Source organism: Semicossyphus pulcher, unplaced genomic scaffold (genome assembly GCF_022749685.1).
Source record: "Semicossyphus pulcher isolate SPU_LCO1_2020_fin unplaced genomic scaffold, fSemPul1.0.p SCAF_12, whole genome shotgun sequence".
NCBI classification, from domain to species: domain Eukaryota; kingdom Metazoa; phylum Chordata; class Actinopteri; order Labriformes; family Labridae; genus Semicossyphus; species Semicossyphus pulcher.
In genome coordinates, this window is record NW_027211626.1 from 2,447,731 (window position 1) to 2,462,672 (window position 14,942).

Consider the following 14,942-nt stretch of genomic DNA (forward strand, 5'->3'; position numbering starts at 1 on the left):
ACCTTCCTCTGGCTCACCTGCTTCATCCAACCTGCTCAACATCTGGGTTTGATAGATTGATAGGACCAGATGCGGCCCACATAAAAGGGTGTGTAGAATTATTGGTCCAGTGGAAACATACAGTACATGAATGCCATTTTTATACCTCATTTGGCCTTGCTAGACACGTTTATTTAATTGCATCCTTTATTTCTCGCAAAATATCATAAACAATGCAAGCTAATGGAAAAAAAGGCTATGTGACTATTGATCTAACATATTTAAAGACTTTTTTTTACCATTTAATTTGTGTGATTTGTGCAGGTTTGTATAATAATGGACAGACCAGAAGCAGTAGTTTCTCAGTTTCTTTATTATTCATGAACTGACAGAAGTTTTGCAACAGTTAAAAGTTTAAAAACACCATCTAATGAGTCAAGTGGCATCTAATGAGTCAAGTGGCATTTGTGTACGCTGTAGGGATTAACCCTACAGCGTACACAAATGCAAATATGAGTGACAGAAAACATCCCCAAAAACCTGAAAGCATTTTTCTTCAATGTTTATGTTCAGCAAATATCATAATGAATCTATTACTAATCGATTGGGCTTCCTCTTCCTGCAGAGATCACACAGCGGCCTTTGTTTGTCTCCAGAGTTAGTAGATCGCCAGGCACAGCCACTGCAAGAGGAAGCAAAACAAGTTTTATAAACCACAAGCGCAGACAAACCAGCTGCTTGTGTTGTGTTCTCACACACCTGCTGCATATCCAGCTCCATCTTCCCCGAGTCGGCTTTCTCCAGAGCCTTAAACATTTCTGTTTGAGAGGCAGAAAGAAAAGGTGATTATTTCAACATCTCTCAGATCATACAGATCAATATTAGATCTATTGAAGTGATATTTTTGTGTTTGCTGACACTTACTGAAGAGCATTTCCAGTTTAATGAGACATCCTACAAAGCTGTCAAAGTCTATGGCGTACTGAGCATCAGCGTAGCGACTGACGATGGCCTGCAGGACGGGGCTGTTAACGTGGAAACCTGGAGAAGAAAAACAGTCACCTATCATCGCTTCCTTTTAGCTTCTCAGGTCAGTTTTAAAGATGGGATTATCTCTGATCCTGGGAAGGTACAGTTTTTACAAGGTGTCAGATATTAGCAGCATGATAATGGAAGAGTAAAGTTACACAGCCTCGCCCATGCTTGTTTTGTGCCTGTTGTAAATCTATGTGCAGGGAGGGAGTCCTCTAACTGGCTTATCCAGTCTGCAAGTAACCGGCTTCATGTTTCACACATACAACAAAAACCTGCTTTTAATTGGTCAGAAACATCCAGAAAAATAGAAACATAGATAAAGATTACAAAGCATGACATTGGAATATCTCTCTGTGTCTCTTGTATGTTAATCACAGTGGAAGAAGTCAGTTCAAAGATACATAAAGTCTGCATGCGGTTTATCTAAATATATGAGGTTTCCAAAGAACAAATGCAGCAGAGGATGTAAGCTCTGCAGGAAAGCAGCACCTAAAGGCGATGATACAATGAAAATAATCTTTTGAAATGTACAAATGAGCAAAAACAAAGAAACTTAAACCTCATGTAACATTTTACTTTAAGTTAAAGAAATGTTTTAGACGGAAAGGATGACTTGTTATGATACCTTCTTTTGACTTCTCAGAAAATAATGAACATTTGGCACTATAAATCAAGATTACTGAAGCTGACGGGTCTCCAAACTGTTTTGCTTTTTTATTGTCGATCTTTTTCTTCTTCTCACTCTTTATATAAATAAAAAAAGACAAGTCTGCCAACCATTAAGGGAACAATATGTAATACATTTAATGGAATTGATCATAAAATGACCACAATATGTCATCAGAGATTAAGGAAACATGCAAAGTTGAAATACTGGCTTCCCCGAAAACAGCGCTGCAATGTCCTCCTGAAATTTGTGTGTGTTTCGGCCTGCACAATCCCGCACACTGCCCATTTCGTGCCCCCGGGTTGCCATATATAAAACAAATTGCCGCACGGGATTCGTTGCCTGTCATTGTCAAATTGCACGTCTTGTGCTCGAGTAGGTTCAGCTTCCTCAACCTGGCAACCCGTGCGAGCTTTATGTTACACTAGAAGCGTAGCTATAGCTGAGTGCGTGAATGTGGGTGGTGGAGCAAGTGAGTGAGATACACAGGGAGTGAGTGTGCACGTGAGTTATGAGAGCGAATGGAGATCGGAGCGGATCAGCAGAGAGTGTCATCGGTAAGTGAAAATAACTGTACAGTAAGGCTGTGTGTGTAATAAAGCCACGTACTCGTCAAGACTGAAGCCGCACTCCCGTGTCTGGCTTCCTGCTCGCTGCTGTGTGTGTAAAGTGACGGGAGTTAGCCCCTAAGCTAGTGGTAGCTTCGGCCCTCGGGCAGACCGATAAGTCTCCCCTTTGCTTTCCGACCACAGGGAAAAGCAGGACAGGCTAATAATCGAATCGGGGAGGAGGGGGTGCGAAGGGGACAATGCTCTCTTTAAATCATCTTGTTTTTCTTTTAAATAGAAAATAAATGTGGACATTTGTGTTAAAGGTCAAACTTGTAGTAAAGTTTGTTACCTGCTTCAGTGGCGGCTCCTCTCATCTCGTGTGAGCTCATGGTACCCGAGTTGTCCGAGTCATGATTCTTGAAGATCTCCTGTGAGACACAGACAACCATGTTTGGTTATCAGACACAGCCAGGTGTTTCAACGTGACACAATTTCAGACCACATTAATCACAACTCACCAGGTATTTCTGGATTTTGCTCCACAGCAAGTGGAACTCCAGCAGTCCCAGCTTTGCACTTTCATCTTTCTGGAGAGCATTAAGGTTTATATAAAGTCATTAAAACGTTTTAATTCCACTGTTACAATCAGGTAGCAACCCTCAGTATAAAAAAAGAGTTAATGTAGAAGTGCCAAAAACTGCAGTTCCTCGAGGGGCCACTAGAGGCTGGCTCCAAAAGTGAGTCAATCCCCATAGAGCCCCATGTTAACTTTACTTTACAGCAGAAATAAACATGTTTACAGCCTGGAACAAAAACAGTCTCGGCTCTTTAGCTAGTTTTATGACTCATTACGTTCCGTAAAGATCAGGAGTTTGTTATTTAAGATCACCTGGGTTGTGTCGTGTCATCCTCCGGCGGCTCGCTCTCCCACCAAAGATATAGGCAAGCGAGTGGAAAGTCTGTTATGTTCCTACTCTTAGCTTTTTAACTTCAATAAATATGCAAACCCTATACAATAACTACCTCAAGTAGAATCTTAGTCTGTTGGAGACATGATGGTTACCTAGCTCCTTTTCCAGCGAGCGATGGGTAAGTTTATTATTGCTACAAAATGTTATCTTGCACATTTAATCTCACCAACCGTTTCCAATTTGCAATAAGATTAAGACATTTTTCTGGACGCATATTCCCAATCCAGAAGAGAGCTCTCTCTCACGGAGCCTGTGTGCGAGGGGCGGGGGCAGCTCTCTCTCACACACCTAAGTGCAACAACACTTTTGCTTGTAAGGCCGGAAGCACGAGCGAGACTGGACTGTTACCCAGCAAACTTTGTACATGTGAGTAATAACAATTGATAAGCCCCGCCCACTACCAGCCAGCCAATTTGTTTTATATTGCCATCATTACAACATTGTGATTTGTTCTAATGCTGTTTCTTTTGCTGTTCATTATTGTTTATTTTACATTTCAGAAAATAAAGCAATCTTAATTCTGTTCTTTCGTTTTTTCTCTTAAAAAATAACAAAAAGAACCGATAAGATAACCGTTAAAGTACCGGATCGTTAAGCAGTATCGTAGTGATACCCATCCCTATTGCCGGCTAATGGATCAGCTACAGTGCAGACTGTTTAGCTTTGACAACTTAACCTTTGCAAACCACTCACTCCGCTCCAGCTCCACATTCTCGTCCAAATATGGTCACTTCTTGCTCCACAAAACAAACATGGCGGCAGCTACAAAACTCAAGGCTTCAAGCTGGCAACTTTCACTTCCAATATTCAGTCTATGGTTAAAATGCACCCAAATTCCAAAATGTCGAGTTGGAAGAAGACTTTTTCATTGTTTACAGAGGATACATCCAGCAGACTGACAATAAGGCGCCCTGTCTCCAGGCTGAAGCCGTCTGTCCTGACATCAGACCCTGTTAGAAAGAAAACAAAGCCAGTTTAACCCTTCAGCAAATTTAAATATAAAAGCCAAACACATGTAACAAGTCCGTGTACTCACTGTGAGAGACGACATTGTTCAAAACTTTTACCAGTTCAAACGCTGATACCTCGCTGTCCTGTTTGCAAAGGGAAAATTGTGATGTGAGTTTTAATTTGTAAATCAGGTTAAGAAATGTTCGTGCATGTTTTCTACCTACATTGCCAGCAATATGCTTGAAGAGGTGCTTGAAATGAGGATCCACATCACTCTCAGATACCTCCTCCTCCTGAGACAGAGCAAGGCGCAGAGAAGTCAGAGAAAGGGTTCTTCAAAGGTACTCACTTTATTTTATAGTTTATTATTAGAAGTAATTAGTAAAGATGTCTTAATTTAAAAAAGTGATTTCAAAATATTAAGCACATCATTCTGTGGATTTTCTTACCTCCTTTATTTCAGCATCAATGTCCTCCTCAAGTGCACTAAAAAAAGAGAAATGCAATTCTTTAGCATACAATTGTTTTCGCTTTCTCTGTGAATTTAAGTACTCTGACTGAATAAGGAGCTGGTATCCCACTTTTGTCCACTAGATGGCTGCAGAAGCTTAAGCCCTGAGGTCTGCATAACTCTGCAGCCATAAGTCAAACTGCAACACAGGCTGCATTCCAATTCTCAAACTTCGCCCTGCTTCTCGGTTTTGTGAACTCAAGCAAATGTCGATGTACAGTTCTCCCGGGAATTGAGGCGTATAAGAGGCCATCTAACCCTCCGACGGCCAGGAGTGTTTTCAGCTGCAGACTCCAATTGGTGTGGTTGAAGAAAATTCCCTAAATGCTTTGCAAACTGGGTACTGGATCGGGAAGGAAGCCCATATCTTAAAATATCTTATGGTGCGTTTCTACCCCAGGAACTATTCAAAGGGTCGAGGGGCTTTAGGAGGTACTCTGTGCTTTTCCACAGCAGGGACCAGGGTGTAGATAAAGTCCCGTGACTTAATTTATACCCCCCAAAGGTGCCTTCTGCAGTGTTGTTCCTTTTCAAAAGTAAGGGGACTTTGGGGGCCGGACTTCCAGCGCTGAACATTTCTGATTTGTTGTGTATTCTTTCACTCGTCAGCAGAATAACTTGGCTAATCACTGGTCTTAAGACCTCGGTTTACATGCAGACTACAGTGGGCTGGAGGGACCTTTTAATCCCCTGAAAATTATCTCCTAGGACTAAAAGTTCTGGGTACTTGTGGTGGAAAGGTTTTGTGTGGATGCAAAGGAATATATAACTGGATTATTTTACCAAGCAAAGAAATTGCAATGCATAGTGTATAGAACTTGTGTAAACACTGAGTTTTTAGTGGCGATACAGTCATGTCCATGTTTTATGTATGAAGCTTGGAAAATTTGACCTAACGAGTAGTGTCCCATATGGTTGAAATATCTTTTTTTAACCCTAGCAACTTTTCATTGGGACGAGGGACTTTAAGAGGTACTCACTGCGTTTCCAAAGCCGGGATAAGGGTCTAAAAAAAGTCCCTGGGACTTAATTCATACCCCCAAAAGATCGCTGCTCCAGGGGTAGTATTTGCCAAAAGTAAGGGGACTTTTGGGGTGAGACTTCCAGTGCTAAACATTTCTGATTTATCGTGTATTCTTTCACACATCAGCAGAATAATTTGATAATCTGTAAGGGTCTTTAGACTTCGGTTGAAATGCAGACTACAGTGGGCTGGAGGAACTTTTAATCCCTTGAAAAGGAGCTCCTGGAATTATTTACAAGTTGTATGTGTGAAGATGTAAAATTTGACATCACAAGGAGTGTCCCATTTCCTAGGTAAAGATTAAAACCCCTATTGTAGCTCCATTCTTATGGGCCACTACCCCATAAAGGGAACTCCAAATCTAGCGGTAGGGCTACAGATACCTGGTTGCAGCTTGTTTCTCTGAGAACACTCTGAGAATGAAGCTGCCGTTCTTGTGAGGCTTGAAGGTCGAGGGAATGATTGCATATTCTCCTGGAGGGAGTTTGAAACGGTCGCACACTTCCCGGGTGTCGATGAAGGTGCTGCACATGGCCACAGCTCTCTGTCGCAGCAGGACGTCCGGGCCCAGGTGAACATTGCTGCGGCCTTTCAGCTGCAAATGAACAAGTTAAACGTCCTTTTATAAGTGGAGTTAAGAACACATACTCAGTTCTTTTGCATTTAGAGTTTCAGTTTCAGTAATGGATCGTAAATTAGCATGTAACTGTACAAACCTCATCTGGGACCTGTGAAAAGAAAACAGACAGTATTTTAGAAAATGTATTTTAAAAAGATCAAACACAGTTTTGATTTTCAAAAAGAAGATTCAAACTGTTCTGAGACACCTCATAAATAGCATAGCCTATAGTCGCCAGGTTGCGGTCCAGCCATTTCTTTTGGCGTCCATCCTTCTGCATCAGCCCGACCAGAAAGGTGCAGCCGTCCTCCCCATCCAGAGGATCATCGTCCACATCCTCCAGACGCACCACAAACTGAGGGTTGGACGAAAATGTGGCTGAAACACAGAAAGCCTTTATAAGTTCGACTGTGAAAGAGCTTCTTTCTCAGACATAAAGTAGGTATGGTTTTTGTCTCACCTGGGTTATTGCGACAGCCGCCAGCCGTGGAGCCGACCCTCCACATCCCTTCAAACTGGTACTGGTTCCAGTGGCCGACATCATCGCTCATGATTGTGTCTGGGGTCAGGTTACAGATCTCCAGTTTGGAAAACTGCCTGATGAAGTCCGAATATGACATCCTGAGGAGAGGATCTCATTTATTAACAAAGAAAGCTGTGTCTTCTTTTATACATTTACATGACCTTGCTCCGCCATACATCAGAGATCTTTTATTTTATGATCCGGCCAGATCACTGACGTCCTTTAACGTTTTTAATTTAAACCTTTCTAATGTGGGGCACCAGTTTAGCTCAGACGGTAGAGCGGGGGCCCCATGTACAGAGGTAAAGTCCTTGATGCGTCTGCCGCAAGTTTGACTCTAACTTGGTGCTTGTCATCCCCCCTTTCTCCTCCCCATATCTCTTCACCATCCTATATAAGAAAGGCAAAGGCCAAAAAATATATAAATATATTTTAAAAAGTTATGTGTGTCCCACTAAAGTAAAGATTTGGCAGTTTGATTGCTGACTGCTACAGCCTACATGTCGAATCGTCCACTGAACCCCAAATTGCTGTGCATGAATGGTTAGATCCTGATTGGAGATTGGCACTTTGCATAGAAGCCTTTGCCATCAGTGTGTGAAGGTGTGTGTGAAAGGGTGAGTGGATCACTGTTCGAGTTAGCCTTGATAGTTGCTTTGTTATATATATTGCAGCATCAACAAAATCCGGGGTCAGTTCGCAGTGGCAGCAGGCTAAGCAAGCTGCAATGTTTTCCAGCTCCTCCTGGGGGATCCCGAGGCGTACCCAGGTCAGGTGGGATATATAATTCCTCCAGGGAGCTCTGGGTCTGCCCCCGGGTCTCCTCCCGGTTGGATGTGCCCGGAAAACCTCCACAGGGAGGCACCCAGGAGGCATCCTAATCAGCTGCCTGAACCACCTCAACTGGCTCTTTTCAATGGGAAGGAGTAGTGGCTCTGCTCCGAGCTCCCTCCGGATGTCTGAGCTCTTTACCCTTTGTCTAAGGCTGAGCCCAGACACCCTGCGGAGGAAACTGATTTGGGACGCTTATATCCGCAATCTCTTTCTTTGGGTCACTGCACAAAGCTCAGGACCGCAGGTGAGGGCTGGAACGTAGATCGACTTCAGGCTCAGCTCCCTCTTCACTACGACGGTCCGGTACAACGCCCGCATTACTGCTGAAGCTGCACCAACCAGTCTGTCAATCACACGATCCATTGTACCCTCACTCGTGAACAAGACCCCGAGATATTCCTACTCCTTCACGTGAGGCAGCCTCTCACTCCCCATGACATTTATTATAACAAAAGGTTAAAGGTCATGCATTTACCAGAACTCTCCATCTTCGGCCACATGGTTCAGCTTTGATTTCTCCTCTCTGCTGACGTCGTCCCACTCACTGGATCTGATTTTAAAAAACATAAAGTCAGGCTTTTTGGACAATGCTGGAAATGATAAAGGTCGCTGATGGATAATTGATCTTTACCCATCGCTCCAGGGCCCGGTCCACTCCACCTTGCCCCATGGATTCCTGACGCGGACCAGCTGAACCAGCCTGCCTTGAAAATGAACCTGGGAGCGACAGTGGCCATGTTATTTGCACTTAGTAAAATAATGGAAACAGCAAACTGTTGACTGATAAGATAGACCAGATACCTCTTCTGCACCAGTGACTGAGTACGCATGTCCTTTGACAAGTTTGCGAGCTGTCACTGCCTCCGTCTCATAGGCGCTGGTGATCTGAAAACACAGATATCAAGCTGCAGACTTTCTACTGTTGGTGTGTTTTTTTGCATATCAGTATGAAAATCAGTATGAAAATAAGCCTTACGTCAATGGAGCAGCCCAGCATTGAACCCAGCTTCAGGGCCCTCTTCATGATGTTAAAGAGCTTTTCTGGAGCTTTTTCTAACTCGTAAACTTCTGCGATTCCTCCTGTGAAATCCTCAAAACCCTCGATGGTGTTTCCTCCTGCCAGGGCCTCATAGCAGCCGTTCACCCTGTCACACACACACACACACACACACACACACACACACACACACACACACACACACACACACACACACACAGAAGTATTTTCACTGCATCTGTGTTTAAATTTAGCAAATTATAAGAGGAACAATTCATACTTGGCATAGGCCTTCTCCAGCAGCGCGCTCCAGAACTCAGATCCCTCCGCTGAGTGGACAAACAGCAGCTTTTCGTCTCTGGTGGGCAAACGGTCATCGACCACCACGTCCAACCACTCGCCGAACTGCCAGAACTGAAGAGAAAATGGATGACATATTCTCCCAAACATCAACATTTTCTGGATTTCTGTTCATGTGAACAGAAGTGTCTCACTGCCACGCCAGAAAAAGTAAGATTGATTAGTATTAGGTTATAACCTCTTATTTTGTTAAGTTTCATTTGATTATAATAAAAGTTTAATGGTTTAGAATCAGTGACTGTTAAAGATAAAAGATAGGCGACATGTCTCCACCTCCTCTCGTACAAAAATAAAGCCAAAATGACCCTCCTATATGCATCATGCACATTTATATCCAGTCTGCGTGCAGTAGAGATCGGCTGTAGGAGCCGCAGTATTGACGTCCCTCTCCTTCCGCCACCCAAAACACACCTTTACCTTGTGGCCTTGACGTGTTGACCTCAGGTGGGCTCATGTCTGCAGCAGAGCAGCTTCTTGTGTCACGCTTATGGAAAGTTCAATGACTGTAGTGTTAGTGTTAGTTACGTCTCCTCTCGCTGTTCCTCCTCTACTCTGCTACTCGGGAACAGAACGCTGCAGGAGCCCCATTTGACAACAGAGCTGTCAATCATGAGGCCACACCCCCTTTTTATAACATCAAATAACTAATTAAAAGTGTCAGAAAAATTAACACTTGGACATAAATCAGCATGATAAGAACTAACTATAATGACAGAAACCATGTTTGAGAAAAATGTATCTGACGTGTATTTTGATTTTATAGTTTGACTCATGTCCCATCTGTTAACATGGAGGAGGCGGGCTTTATGAGCTATACTGCAGCCAGTCAGCAGGGGGCGACAGAGAGGGTTTGGCTTCACTGTAGGGAGCTGTCATGTCGACCATCTTCTATACTGTCTATGTATAAAATGATAAATATGAATTGTAATATGGTTATATCAAGATATGTGAAAATATATCTTGTTGTACCATCAAAAATATCTCGAAAGAATGATTCATTTTTTCAAGTTATAACTTGATACTGAGCCGTTTGTGTTTCTTCTGGCGTGGCAGCAATACACTTCCGTATGTTCACAACTCGTCCTTACTGTTGAAGACAATTGCTTTCATGAATAGTTACATTTTGTTCCGCTTTGTAGAACAAGTTGAACATGTTTCTGGCTAAGTTGACCAACATGAACTGACCAGAAAATATCAAAGGAACTTTGTTTTACATGAGGAATTCATCGACTGAGGTTCAACAGTTACAGAACAAAATGTGAGCTGACATTTTGAGAGGTGTTTGTGCTACATTGGTGGCTTTTTTGGCCCCTTAAAATCCACGAATGTCCAATGTAAGTGTGTAGAATTTCATGAAAACCAGTTATCATATTATTGCAGGACTAATAAAGGTCAGCTTTAGAGAGAGCCTTTTGTCTGACCTGGAAGTGAAAAATCCCAGCGTAACCGTCAGTGAAACTCTGTCCAGGAGGAACCACACGAGCCAGGATCCGCTGGTCAAGAGTCAGAGAGGCTATCGCAGCCAGAAGCCAGCAGTCACCTGCACAGGAAGAGCAGATACAGGCTCTGAGATTGGGAAATATGCGGTGTATGGAGCGCAGTAATGTGCCAACAAACCCCCTCGGATGTAATTCCTTAAGCTTAGCGGCAGAATGGGTGGAGGGTTTAGATGTTTGGATGTTTGTGGTTCCCAAAGCACCCCGTCATTTACCCATCCTCTTTTGTCTCTCTTACCCAGGGCTCCTTGGCAAATGTCCGTCCTTGTGGCTCCATCGTCAATGAACTTTGGGTTTGAGCACAGTTCCTATAAAAGAGCCAAAAACAATTGCAAAGAGTTAAAGAACTGGGATAAACATGATCTGGGATGGTCCATTATCTCCTCATCCAACATCCATCCATAATCTTTTCCACATATCCTGTTCATTGGGCGAGAGACGGGGCTACACCCTGGACTGATGGCCAGTTAATCACAGGGCTGACACACAGAGACAGACTGGAGCTGCAGATTGCAATGTTGGGGAGTGAAATAAACATTTTCAAGCTATTAATTAACTACATGCTGTTTCTTCAACTAAAACAATATTTGCATATGATTCAAACTACTTTTACGTCAGTATTTTGTGTAGTTAACCACCGACACGAAAAACAATTCAAGAACATGAAAGGAAAGATCTACATAATTCATATTTCAGCATTGTTTCTTCTGTATTTGAATTGCCTTTGACCAGCCCCGCCCTTTTTTAATCCATCCTCATCGCTGAGAGAATGCCCTGAGAATGCATCTTTATTGATTCTTTCTATTCATTGACAAACATTCAGAGAAGATATTGCACGCACGCTATTTCAGAAGTAATCAGGCTTAGTGAGTAATCCTGCTTGGACTCGGGAGTTCCTGAGCTCTTTTTTCTGGCACATGAATTTCTATATTAGATTTTGTCCCAGTTTTCTGTCACATATTCACGTCAATTTAATCATTTTTCACAAAGTAGTTTGACTCCTTTTTCTTTGCAGCTTTAGTTACCCCAAACTAGACTCCTCATATGGGTACTTTTGCTTTAGTTAAACTTCTCACAATGTGTAGAAATTGGTAGCTTGTAAATATTTGCTTTGTATGTAGCTTTCCCAACCCTGAGAGGTTGTTTGTTTGACCTTTAATATCCAAATTAGCTTTGTTGCGCCCACACAGCTGGGGAAGAGGGGATTTTAGCACATTCTTTAACATGCATTTTTTGGACAGAATTTGGACAGATGCCTTCAGAAATCAGCTTCCCTTGTCAAATGTATTATCTCCTCTTCTGCTTCAGCAAGTCAGGACTTAAAATGGCAACATTTTTGCAGCTGAGTTAAAGAAAACCTCAACAAGTCCCTATCAGGATCACACAGTATTATGTGACAGAACAAACTATGCCATCTTTTGTTTGCATTGTGTGTTTCTTACCGATGGCCTCATCCAAACAACATCCCTGGTTGTGGATGAGTACGGGCCCAGCTTGTCGTAGCCCAGAGATTTCCGCTCAGCTGGGAAGCATGGGTCCTCAAAGAGACGTCCACTCTCCACACACTGCTGCTTCAGACTCTCATAATCCTGACGGGCGAACTTCACCGCATGCTGCTTGGTGCCGATGCCTTGCTCCCTCTTCTGCTGGTGGGCAAGGCGATCTGCTGTGGACGTCATCCTCAACTTTTAGGTGTAAAGTCTCCCTTTGAGCTGCTTCTCCCAAATGTGTCCAGTCACAGCGTCCTTTATATCTGCCACAGGTGAGGGGAAGACAGGGAGGGGACAGGCGAGGTTGCACAGAGCAGACAGCTGCAACCCTAGGCAACTCAGCCAATCAACAGATGGCTGTAACCGCAGCTGAAATACAAACAGGGACACGCCTAAAGAGGTAACTTGAAGCATGAATCTCATTGCCTCATTTGTATTTTGTGTGTTTGTGGAGTTTTTGTCCCCTAATTCTTGACGGATCAAACAAAAAGAAGAGGAAACAAACAATTCTTCAGTCTATTTCCTCAGAGCCCAAAAATCCAGAAGAAAAAAGTGTTTTTTCTGCAGCAGAGTCATTGGTATAGGGATTACATGCAGCACAAACAGCTGAGGGTTGTGAAAGAGAAGCTTAAACACATTAAATGAAGCGTGAAATTGAGCAAGAAAACATGGGATATAGATGTCATTGCAACACAGAGGTTCATGTTGGTGGAATCCTGCATCCACTCATCTCTGTGGCATTGACAGTATGCTTTAGCGTGTGATGTTATATCCTTTTTCTGCAGCTACATCCTCTATCAAAGGACAGTAGAGCTGATCCTTGCTCAAACACTTCCCTGTCAGTGATTAGTTGTTTCAGTCAGGTGCTATGAGCACACCACTGTTTGCTTTATTACACGACGAAGGATCAGAAGTACCGCAGACGTTCATGATAAATAAGGATACACATAAAAGCTTGTGAATGGAAGAGATCCAACCATTGTTTGAGTTCTGGTAAAGGTTTTTAATTGTAGAGGAGTCACTTTACTGCAGACCTGATGGTGCAAAGTGGCTGCAAATGAGATTCTGCAAAGAAAAGGCCCATAAAACAGAAGGAAATAATCTGTTTCATTGTCCCATGTGTGCAGGAAAACATAACAAAAAGCATTGTTAAGAAGAACCCTTTGGCTTCTGGACTGTTCTTGTTTTTTTCATACATCAACCTTTATTTCATACTGTTTTTAAAAAGAGTTTAAAGAGATACCCAATAGCACAGAATACCGGTACCTCTCCACGTGGTTTGATATGTTTTGCTGTGTGAATAAGATCATTATAGAAGAACCTTCTATGTTATTTCTTACACTGTGTTTTTAAGCAGCATAAAACCATTTTTAAGCCTTATCACATGTTTTATCTGTTTTTATTAATGTGAAGTGAAATTAAATGTATCATCCTTTTGGGTTTTGTCATTTGCCGCTATTTGTATTTTAATTTTTATCATTATAGTCTAATATATCTGTTCCTTTTTACCTTTCATTTTTAATCAAATCTTTACTGTACATTTTAATGTCATTCTAACGCGTGGACCCCAGGAGGAGCAGTTTCTACCTCGGTACAGTGGTTAATTAATAAATTAAACTCTTACACCCAACAGACATAAGAGAAATCTCTCAGCATACGAGCTAGTACCCACTGCTTTAAATTTTAGACTCAACACTGATGCTGATTTCCCTTTAAGTCCAACATAAGTGATAATGTGCATGTACAAACTAAACTAAACGTTCTAATATGTAAACAAAGCAGAACATAAACCTTCTACCTGCTGATCTTCTTGGTTATTGACCTTTAAAGGCAGTTTGATCAACAGCTGCCTGCAGTCGGTGATTGATTGGCATTAAAAAAACCATCAGTAATGCTCTAATGAAAGTCTATCAGCACATCTAAGCCATTACATAAGCCATGTTATGAAACGCTTCCTAATGGTTATAATGTGATGTTAATATTGAGAGACATGACAGGTAATTAATTTGTAGGTCTACAATATTCTGCGGCAGGATGTGAATTTCCTGATGTTACAAACATTTGTCTGCTTTATGACCAAAGACTAACAGCATCAGTAACTACTTGGCTCTGCTCAGGTTACAGGCCAAATGGATGTGGGGGTTGGTGACCTTTGACCTTTGCAGTTGTTTCCTGAATGTTATCTTTCAGGTGACATCCAATTGTTTCAGTTTGGAGGAGACATCAAAAGGATTTTCATAGATGGAGTTTAATGTCGCCCACAAGTTCAAGCTAATGATTAACTTTTATAATGATCATATTTTATATCGACCTGTGAACACAGTAGTTTCTCTTTCAAAGAGGAAAACATACAATATAGTTCACCTGTAATATTTGTTAATTAGGAAAGGAGGTCAACAATGAATTTTCACCTAATCCCTAATATAATTCATTTAATAGGTTTTCAATATTTGGTGAGCCTGTTTCTAAAAAAAACAGGGCAGTTTGGTTCCTTATTTAGTCTTGACACAGGACACTCTGTTAACTAAGATTGCACTTATATAAATAAGAACATATTCAATACTGTGGCACATTAATAAGAAGAATTCACCTCTTTTCTTTTAACTTTTTTGAATTATTTTTTCTTCTCTTTCACCAGTTTTTACCCATATAACTATATATCTGTAACCATACAGTAAATATGGCATAACATAAAACATATTGCTACTACAGCACCTTTGCTAACGATAAAAGATCATTTCAGGTAGGCTATAATTGTTAATGTATTTGCCAATTACACATGTAGTTTTTAAACCTATAGTTTTTGTTTTAGCCTTGTAACCAAGATTGTTTCCTGTTGCATAAGTTAACTTTTTTCTTTTTTTACATTTTCTTTGTCAAAATGTTGTTATTTATTTTATCAAGTAGGCTACTTTCTTCTCTCACACACTATCT

The 14,942-nt window shown here is 41.8% G+C and overlaps 1 protein-coding gene across 1 annotated transcript; it reads right to left on the minus strand.

The window, feature by feature from the left end:
• Positions 1-419: 419 nt before the first annotated feature.
• LOC138588979 (calpain-2 catalytic subunit-like) lies at positions 420-12,197 on the minus strand. The gene is made up of 21 exons (XM_069659238.1): positions 11,961-12,197; positions 10,757-10,826; positions 10,444-10,562; positions 8,943-9,076; positions 8,642-8,810; positions 8,467-8,550; positions 8,297-8,382; positions 8,141-8,215; positions 6,769-6,929; positions 6,517-6,686; positions 6,406-6,417; positions 6,073-6,284; positions 4,604-4,640; positions 4,379-4,447; positions 4,240-4,297; positions 4,089-4,153; positions 2,751-2,819; positions 2,582-2,660; positions 904-1,020; positions 739-797; positions 420-661 (listed from the first exon to the last, which is right to left on the minus strand). The coding sequence occupies exons 1-21, from the start codon at positions 12,195-12,197 to the stop codon at positions 638-640; spliced, it is 2,106 nt and encodes a 701-aa protein (XP_069515339.1). The 3' UTR covers positions 420-637.
• Between the last annotated feature and the right edge of the window lie 2,745 nt (positions 12,198-14,942).

Coding starts and splice junctions, on each gene's coding strand:
- LOC138588979 (XM_069659238.1), bottom strand. CDS start 12,197: ATGACGTCCACAGCAGATCGCCTTGCCCACCAGCAGAAGAGGGAGCAA. Junction 4,298..4,378: donor TCAAGCATATTGCTGGCAAT/GTAGGTAGAAAA, acceptor CTTTGCAAACAG/GACAGCGAGGTATCAGCGTT. Junction 662..738: donor TGGAGCTGGATATGCAGCAG/GTGTGTGAGAAC, acceptor TTCCTCTTGCAG/TGGCTGTGCCTGGCGATCTA.